General features: G+C 49.3%; 1 protein-coding gene across 1 annotated transcript in view; it reads left to right on the forward strand.

Annotated features, from left to right (window-relative positions):
- The first annotated feature begins 2061 nt into the window (after nucleotides 1–2061).
- LOC104838442 (thioredoxin) overlaps nucleotides 2062–10141 on the forward strand; it is a 17595-nt gene continuing 9515 nt past the window's right edge. Inside the window, exon 1 of the mRNA XM_010578180.1 lies at nucleotides 2062–2106. Within this exon, the coding sequence (XP_010576482.1) occupies nucleotides 2062–2106 (45 nt within the window). The remainder of the gene's footprint in view (nucleotides 2107–10141) is intronic.

Genomic DNA, 10141 nt, shown 5'->3' on the forward strand with positions numbered 1-10141 from the left:
CACAGCCTTGCTTTCTGCCCACCCTCCCCAGCGGCCAAATCAAGCATATTTGCAACGACCCCCCAGTTTCAGCACTTTGCTGAATTGCAGCCTAAAACCAGCATCCCAAACCTCACGGTGCAAGCCTGGCACCCAGAGAGGTGCAAGGCTGGAGGAGCCCAGTTCCTGCCTCCTGGTGAATTGATTTTCAGATGGGGAGAAAAGCTGCCAAGTAACAGCACTTGGGAATGGGGCCAGGCTTCCCACTGACATAAGCAGGGCATCCCCACTGGAACAGTTTCTTTTTGCACACAGCCGTCTCCCCAAAATAAAACAGTTTGCTGCAATGACAGCATGCGCTCTGTAAGAGGCTGTTGTCAAAAACTATGCCTTTATTCCGATACTGAAAGGGGAAGTGAGTCAAGAGGCCCTTAATCTTGTTAAGAGGTCGGAGGAGCACATTAATTGGCCTGTCTAGACCAACTCCATGTCTAAATGCTGTTATTGCAGCCTCTCATGCAAACGTTGAAATTAGAGTGTGGGACCACACAAAAAATTTTAAATTTCCTTTCTTTATGTTGCATCACCCTATTTCCTGCCTGCAGCCTTTTTTTCTTTCAGTTCTTAATAAAAAAGAACAAAGTTTTGCTTTTCTATCTGTTTCTGTATTGCTAAGTTTCCATGCTTTGTAACTGTTGGGAAAAAGCTAAGGCTGTGATTGCATTAGAAGGAAAATACATAAATACGCTGTTAAAAGGTAAGCCTAGGACAGAGCGTGCTCAGTCGCCACAGCTGCCACACTGGCATTGTGCAACAGAAATGTGAGGGAAGGGCCCCTGCTGGGCTCCATTGCAAGGTTCAAGTTTACAACTCGAATTTGGGTCAAATTTGAAGAAAATCTCCAAATCTTAAAGCAGTTGTGACTGAGACAGGATGTCCCCCAGGCCACGGTCGGGGGAGGGACTCTTTCTGGAGCAGAGGATGTCTCTTCTATCCCTGCAGACTGGTGCTTGCCAGGTACAGTGCTGTGGCACTGATGGGAAAACTGACAGGGTTTATCAGAAAGCAGATGACCATGCTGAAACCCACCAGCCCATGTGGACTCCCCAGGCACAACCCCTGCAGAAAACCCCACTGCACCAACACCATCAAGAAATTGATGCCTGTCCTTGCAGCAGGGCACCTGAGCTCAGGCAGGGTTGTCCAGCCCATTTGTCTCTGGTGGCAGTAGCACTGTCCTCATCCAGAAGCATCTCTCGTCAGGCCAGGGGTGCCCAAAGGCTGTTAATAAGTGTCACACTTCTCAGAAACTTCTCATAAGTCATTCCGGTGTTGCCAGGAGAAGAAACTGCATGGCAATAAACCAGAATTGTTTGGTTCCTGTTAATTAGCCAGGGAAGTAGTAAACATTAACTACCCATGAGAATCATGTGATGCATGCAGATGTTCAGGCCCCCCTCTCGGCTAAACACTTTGCTTTTTCATTTGGAGGTTTCTGGAGGTGGGCTGTCTTGTGAATCCTCTAGGATATGACAGCACACATGAGGGGGGTTAAACATGCAGCAAGGAAGGAGAAGCAGCAGCTACCCCTCCCTGCATCATTAGTCACTGTCACATCCTTCGTCCTCCAGCACATCAGGGAGTTGGTTCGACAGCACTGGCAGCAGCAGCATTCACCTTTCCAAGAGAGCAGGAAATGAAGGGAAGGTCCACATGGTCCCCTGCACCTTCGCTAGGTGTGCAACCACAGCTTGAGTGGGAGGCGCGTGGTCCACAGGTCAAGTAACCTGAAAGCCTCTGCCTTTCAGAGGCTGAGGTTCAGCCTGGTTTTAGAGAGAGTGGAGAGTGACACAGTGCTCCTCTCTCCATCAGGCACTGCCATAGCCATTGAGCGTCCCAGCAGAGAACGACGGCCTGGGCTACATGGCTCCATGCCTGGTGGGGAAAGCCAAGGCTTTGTCTTCTTCTCACACCCTACAGGTTGCCTGGGAGGAGGCTGCCCGTCCTCCTCTGCACCGACAGACAAGAAAGATGCCCGGTGCCGACAGATGTCTGAGGCTCACTGCTGGCATTTCATGACCTATGGCCAGGCGTATGCTTGGGTACTGTCTGCCAGTGGTCAGCCTGGTCATATGGATGGACCCACGAGCCCCATATACGCGTTGGCCAAGCACCTGTGAAAACCTTACCAAATAGATGGCACGTGCCACCAGCGTGGATGTGACAACATTTACAGCACCTCTTCTGCCCAGGTTTAGCAGTGGCTTGAGATGGCCGATGGATAAGCCAGACTAGAGGGCAGGCTCCTCTGTCCTGGGGCCCTGTCTGTGTGGTTCCTCAAGCCTTCCTGTCATTGCATGAATCACAGCCACCTCCAAGCGCGTGGAAGAGGCAAGTGAGCAGATGCATGTCTCATGAGGCAGCCAGCTACTGTTGTTTCTTCCTGTCTGCTTTAGGGCATCTCGGCACAAGACAAGTCCTCAACTTGTTTTGATCTGGCTGGCGATTTTGGTTGCCCTCGTTTTCAAATGCTTTATTACAGGTATCTTCAAGGAGCCTAAGTTTTTCCAGGATGTGGTGATTGTATTCCCACCCATCCCTGCACTCTAAAATTGGTTGCAGTTGGACACTGCATAATTTGCACATCCAAAAATACAATTGCTTTGAAAACTGTCAGCTGGAGCACTTCTGCAGTGTAAACACAGGCTCTTCAGCATCACCTTTTTGGGCACAGAAATACAATTGCTTGGTTACTTTTGGAAACCGGAGCTTGTGCACATCTCCCTTCAATAAGGATTACATTTCTGTTAATGAGCCTCTAGGAAATCACAGATTACATTTTTTAAACCTAGCTCCATACCTACACACAACCATCCCCTGACCTGAGCCAGCATCAAGAGATGGAGCACTCTCGGTTTTGGGTAAGGAAATGAGACACTGATGTTTTATGGACTGCAGAGGCAACCATACACCTGCATTTTGAGAGTCTCATCAACCCTCCCAGCCTAGGGACAGCCGCAGTGCTGAGGGTGATGCTGTAGAGCTCTGAGGTCCAACTTGCAGAAGGGATGTGATGCCACCCCAGGGATAAGGTGATGTGGAGGCTCTGAGACATCCCGAGACGGAGGCCCAAAGCCACCTTGCCCCTCTCTGTCCATCATTTTTCCTCCACACTGCTGCCATCTCCTTGCTGTGCCTGCTAAAATCTCCCCAGACACCAGGTCAGCCCATTGCAGGGTCCCGACTGGCACACAAAAGTAAGAGCTGTATGGAGATCCCAAGAGAGAATACCATGCTTGCCCTTCTGAAGCTGGTGAAGATGACCCAATGCTCGGCATCCGTACTGTTTTTTTGGGGCTGGCATTTCCCACAGAGAGCACCACAGCAGCCCTCTGAGCTTAGGGACCCTGGGACCGAATGCATCTCTGTGGTGGCCCAGGGAGTGTGCAGCACTGGAAGGGCAGGGGATATGTGTGCCCCACACCCTCCTGATAAGGCCCTGGACAACACTCTGGCCTCAGCGTACAAACCATATCACATATGTTTAAACCAGTCCTGGCAAATTCATCACTGCTGTAGGTCAAAGTCTCTGGTTGTCTCTGGGGCTTATGCAGAAGAAATGCCTGGAGGCCCAACATCTGGGTGCCTCAGCCTGCAGCTTGTGCAGGTAGGTGGAGGTGTGTGAAGCAGATTCAGAACTACACAGAAATGCAGTATTTTCCTTCCAGATGAAGAGAAACAGAGCATGTTGAGGAGAGAGGAAAAAATCCCAGGAGAGGTGAAGAATGAAGCAAAAAGCAAAGTGGGGCAGGGGGGAAGCTTGGAGAGAGAGAAAGAGAAACAAAGCAAAACCAGCTTTGAGTATCAAAAAAGTACTTACTCAAAAGCAAAGTTTGTCATTGGTACCAGTTTGTAATTTGAATGTGATGCAAAGCAAAAATGAAGAATTGAACCTCCGTTTTCCCCACGCCGCTTCTCACATGCTGCTTCCCGCAAGCAGCACTGCGTGCTCTGCCACAGCAAGCTACCAAAGGGCATTCGACCAGTAAGCAGTCACCCGGGAGATCAGACTCGGGCTTGGTGTGAGGACAGCTGAATGGTTGCAAACACTTAGTGAAACCACAAGAGCCCGCCCCTGGTGTGTATGGATTTTTTTTCTGTCTGTTACCGAGCTTTTAGAAGGCAACTAAGCATAATTACAGCTTGCAGCTTCTCTCTCTCATTGCTTTACAAAGCACCCAGGCATGACATTGATCCTGCGCACTGCTTTTAACACAGATGTGTTACTTCATTGATAACACACTAACCCAGTGTATTTCATTGACAGAACTTGCATTTAAGATGGAGAAAATCAAGAGGACTCAGCAGACTCTGCTGGCAAATGCTAAGCAAGATCTGCCCGTCCTTGTGTGGGTCATGTTGATTTCCTGAGAACCCTCTGATGAACAGGGTCCTACCCACACAACAAAAAGCAGCCTCATCTCCGGTGAAATACATACATTAGTCATTTCCAGGTACTCATCTTATTTCAGGCAAACTCTGAATGAAAAGCACTGTACTGATTCCCTGGTGTACTGGGTTTGCATGGCAAGGTTTTGGTAGCAGGGGGGTTACAGGGGTGGCTTCTGGGACAAGATGCCAAAAGCTTCCCCCATGTCCAGCAGAGCCCATACCAGCCGGCTCTAAGACGGACCCGCTGCCAGCCAAGGCCGAGCCCATCAGCAATAGTGGTAGCACCTCTGGGATAACAGATTTTAGAAAGAAAAAAGTTGTGGGACACACAGAAACAGCAGACGGAGAGAGGAGTGAGAACATATAAGAGAAACCACCCTGCAGACCCCCAGGTCAGTGCAGAAGGAGGGGGAGGAGATGCTCCAGGTGCCAGAGCAGAGATTCCCCTGCAGCCCATGGGGAAGACCATGGTGAGGCAGGCTGTCCCCCTGCAGCCCACGGAGGTCCACGGTGGAGCAGATCTCCACCTGCAGCCTGGGGAGGACCCCACGGTGGGGCTTGTTTTGTTTGAATAGGTTTGTTCCTATTTCTTATTATACACTCTGAATTTTGACTGGCAATAAATTAAATTAATTTCTCCAAACTGAGGCTGTTTTGCCCATGACAATAATTGCCAAGCGATCTCCCTGTCCTTATCTCGACCCATGAGCCATCATATTTTCTATCCCCTGTTCAGTTGAGGAGGGGGAGTGACAAAGCGGTTTGGTGGGCACCTGGCATCCAGCCAGGGTCAATCCACCACACCTGGAAGCAAAATGCATACCAACCTGCTTTTGTCCTCCATGCAGACACCACACACACTTATTCCTCACGATTTGCTTCCTCAAAGACATCTCCACGTGTGCACCAACAGCTTGTCCTGACACGCCAGTGTTTGCGTATGATCAGGCAAAACGAGCACATACTCTCCCCCAGAAAGAAAGCTGTGACAACGCAAATGTCCCCAAGAAGGCAAAATCTCTCATCGTCTCCTCTCCAGGGGTCTCTTGGTGCAGCCCTGATGTCCTGCTCTGCAGACACCCAGCGCAAACACAGCAACCACAAAGTGCAAAATTTCAGCTTTGTGCTTCGGCCGGGCCTTGAACTCCTTTTTTCCTCTTTGGATGCTGCTGCCCTCCAGCATGAGCACCTTGCAATACTGCTGGGCATTTACCTTCCTGCCTTGTTCCCGTGTCAAACTGGGGATGTGGAGTGCAGACAGATCCAGCAGCATCCCCTAGGAAAAAAGCATATCTGCTTGCTCTGGCCCACACTGCTCCCTGAGGAAGGATGGAGGCTGTGAACATGGAGCAAGTGACTGAAAACCTCAGGCTGAGCTTGAGATATTTAAAGCAATCACACAACAAGTGTAAGTCTCTCAGCTCGAGACCTGAAGTTCCTTGATACTGGAGAGTGTGGATGAGCGTTCCCGTGTTTGCAAACATCATGCCAGCAGTACCTTCCTTTCTGGAGACCCAGAGCATGCCATAAACCCAGCTGAGCTCACAGAAGGTTTCTCTAAACAGAAATTAGTAGGTTCTTTCTAATACAAGTCCCAAAAGTACCAGCTTCATCAGCTCCGGAGTGCTTTGAGGTTCCTTTCTCCAAAGAACTTACTAAGAATGGAGCGATAATGAGTGGGAGGGTGGTAATGCATTTTTTCTTGGGTCTCAGGACGAAATGCTTGGTCAACAAATATCCTGCCTTGGTAAGGGGAGATTAACTGTGGCCGAGATCCTTGTTCTCCTTTTTTTTTTTCCTCGGCTTCCCCTCTCATCTTTTAACCAGACATGCTACACCAAGCATTCAAAAGACTCTGGGTAATTACATCAGCAGTACATCATCTTGGGAGACAGAAGCATGTTTGCTCTGTGACTTATGCTGGCACAACACCAAGCACACCTATCTAATTATTAAATATTTACTGCACCTCTAATAGGTCAGTTACAAAAGCAAAATATTCCAGAAGAGCAGGCTGGAAGGAAAGGGAAAGTACAATTAAAGGCTGCTGCTTTGTTGCAGTGTCAGGGCCAGGTGCAACACTCCTAATTTCCATTGTAAGGCACTGGCAATAACCTGGCCTTCCTATGATAAAATCTGATGCAGCTGTGCCTGGAGTTGTTGCCTCTAGAAGCTACCTCATTTCTGCAAGTCTCTGCGTCCAGCATTGCTTAATGCTGGACGTGACTGACCATCTGTGCCACGGCTGTAGTAGTATACTCCCTGTAGCTGTCCCTTTTACTGCATCTCACATTTGAATGGTCGGGTGACTTAGTAGTGGTTTTGGGAGACAGAAGTTTGTCTTAGATATGCTCACGGGAGCTTGGAAGGGTTAACTTGTGAGAAGTTAGCACAAGGTGCTGGACGTGGGTCCCTGCTCTCTTTTCATTTCCTTTGTTCTTCCTCTTCTTTTTCCTCTCATTTTCTGGTTTCCTCACTCTCAGTCACATCCCTATGGGGAAATGGAACATGAATGCCTACTGTGCACCAGACCCCAAAGCCTGCTTTCTGTTGGTGAATGCTTTGCAGTGCTACCCTCGGGATGCCCAGCTGTAGACCCCCAGCCCACCTCGGGTCTCACCGCTCGATGGCGTTTCCTCCAGCCACCAACACACATTGGTTCACAAAGCAGAAAACAAAAAAGCGCATCCTGGAAAGCAGATCCATGTCTCCAGAGCCCAGCAGGTTTGCTTGTGCTCGGCGGCTGATAGGGAAACAAAGCTGGAAAGCTGCCGGCAGAAGCACACGTGGTGCTGTGGGAGCATCACACTGGGACCACGGGCCACAGGTCTGGCTCATTCATCCATCTGGATGCCACGATTTAAGCCCTACATAACTGGTTGTTCTGCCAGGGATCACTGCTGCCCACCTTTCCCAGCCTGCTTCCCACCTTTCCTGGCAGCTCAGAAAGAACCAAAAATGTCATTTGTTCAGCCTCCCAAGCCTCCCATGGGCCTGAACCTGAGCACACTGAGGTTCACCGCTGGCAAGCGCTTCCCCACTGCTGGTGCATGTTCCTCTCACCCAACACATGACAGACATCAGCACAAGCAGAGTTTAAAAAAACTGATGCCTTCTGTCACAGCAGCTTTAAGGATGATTAAAAGTGGTCAAATTTTCATTGAATTCCCACCTGGATGCATGTGAGGGTGACGGCATGCATGGGCTCTCCAAAAATACAGCCCTTTTTACTGGCCTACATCTAAGTGGTGCCGATTTATTCACTTGAGGGCACCTAAATTTAGACCTGCAGACTTTCTCTCCCACAGTCTTTCCACACATCAAGGGAGCATAGCAATTCATTCTTACCGTGCATGGGTGGCATGAGCATTCATCAACCTTTTGCAAGAGAAACTAAGGACTGATTTTTGAAGCCTTCACTGCATTTCTACTGTGTCCTTTCTTGAGCCACGTTCTCTGACTTTAAGGAGCAAGCAAAACCACGTTCCTGAAGGGCAAAGACGTGTGCTTTAAAAGTGCTTCCTAGTTCCCCCCCCGCATCTGTTGAGAGCTGTCTATTGGCTCACTGTCCTATCAAGTGACTCCTGTGTATGACACGGCATATACAGCATATAGAAAACTGCTGAAGTGTGAAATTCATTTAATGAATTTCACTCAACTTGCACATTTTTAACAGTCACGTTCCCTCTCCGGTGGCTCTGGGGAGAGAAGTATGTTACATTTATGGCTGTGAGGAAGGTGGGTGGGAGTGAGGGTGTGTGAGAAGCAAAGGCCGCCATAGTTGTGTGACTCTGTGCGTGGGACAGCTACAGCACTGTTGAGTTAAACAATAAGACACCCCATAGTTTAAAAAAAAACAAAAACAAACCCAAAAATAATAAGAAAACAGGGTGTGTTTTCTGGGTGTGTGTAATTTTTTTTTTCCCAGCCAGAGGACCCATATTCCTCTGTATGATTTTTATTATGCGCTGTCATGATAGTAACTAGTACACTCTAAGAATCAAGCGCAGATCACATAAATTATATTACTGTCCAGTTATTTTAGGCATTCATACAACTATCTCGCAGCAACATTTTGGACTTCAGACTGCTGCGTGCCTAAGCTTGTACTTGACTGTAAGCACACCAGGAGGCAAATGGCCACAGACAGGATCTGAGGACGTGGGCAGGTAGGCACCTCTCCTCACAGAAAGGGTTCGCAAAGGGTTTACCCGTTCACGCTCGCCTATAGAAAGCAGCACTAAGGAATTTATTATCTGGGCAGGTTGTTTCCTTCCTTTGCTTGCACTAGCTTCTGTGAGAGCCATGCAATGCTAGGCTAAGCTGGGGCATTTGGGAGCTGGGTTTTGAAGGTAGTCTGGGTTTCTCTATCATTTTATCCTGCCGGGCAGCAGATTTCAAAGCAAGGTGCTTGGCTGATAAGGCTTTCCTGCTTTCCCTCTTGTGAGCCAGCCGCGGCAGCTGCACCTCCCCAGAGCAGCACAGGGCACCAGCTGCCTCCATCTGCCACAGGGACACGTGGGACAGTCACAAGGGCAGCGGGGACCAGCTGGAAGAAAAACCAAAAGCCAGCAGGAGCTACCAAGCCCTCATGGTGCTGCTTCTCACCCACAGACATCCTAGCTCCTCTGGTGTTGCCACCGAAGAAAAAAGTGGGTGCTCACGGCATGGGACAAGCAGGGGAATGAGCATGGAGAGCAGCACCCGCATAGTGCTTCACGTAGGCAAAACCAGGTCTGGAAACGGCGAGATGGGAGGTGACCCACTGCAGTGTGCACAAAAATTGCACCCATAAGCAAGAAGAGCAAAGGCACCGTGGGGTCCAAAAAGAGAGCCTAGTGGTTGTTGTGGTTCTGCTGCTGCAGTCACCCACGCAGTTAATAAACTTCCAAAATAAAAACTGATGTATTCTCAGTATAAATTTCCAGCCTAAGAGATTTCCAACACAACTCTCATGGGGCAAGATCTAAGGCTGTGAGGGGTGTTTCCAGCTTTCCAGTGCCCACCAAAAAGCAAAGTAACACATCAGGGCACATCCTGTTGGGATGGGTTGGTACCTGTATCCAACCTGCCTTTTTTCTTTTCTTTTTTTTTTTTTAAGAAGAAGCATCTTTTTTATCCAGGACCTCCACTAAGTCTTCCCATCCTCTGCTCAGTTACATCTCAGGGCAAACCTTCCACAGGGTGGTAACCTGGCTGCTAAAGCCTGCAGAAATACCCCACTCATGGCACAGCCGGCACCAAGTATCCCAAAGCCAAACATCACCTTTCCTGTGTCCCATGTAGTGGGAGCTGGAGTCAGTAAGCCCATACTCCCAAATGAAATCCTACCAGCCCAACAGAAGGGAAGGAGGGCTGCGACAGCCCCGTTTTGCACTCTTGCACTCTGGGACGGGCAAGTAGCGCTGCAGCGTCCAGTAGAACAAAGGAGCTCTCCAAAACACGGAGAAATAAATGAGATAAATGGAAATGTAAGTTCCCACGACCAGAGTGCCCTCGGCTGGGGAAGCTGAAGGGAATCGTTTCTGTGAGGGCTATTTCTGTTCCTGGCCGACTCCCTCCAAGTCGGGAACTACTAAAGATGCTCGCGGTGCCTCCGCTCGTCTGTATTGATTTTAGTGTTTACCACCGGGCAAGCACCGCTCATGCCAGCGAGCACTTCTGTGCTGCTTTAGAAAGCCTGCAGCCCACAGAGAAACAGAGCTGCTCT

The sequence above is a fragment of the Haliaeetus leucocephalus genome, unplaced genomic scaffold (genome assembly GCF_000737465.1).
Source record: "Haliaeetus leucocephalus isolate CR32 unplaced genomic scaffold, Haliaeetus_leucocephalus-4.0 Scaffold605, whole genome shotgun sequence".
NCBI classification, from domain to species: domain Eukaryota; kingdom Metazoa; phylum Chordata; class Aves; order Accipitriformes; family Accipitridae; genus Haliaeetus; species Haliaeetus leucocephalus.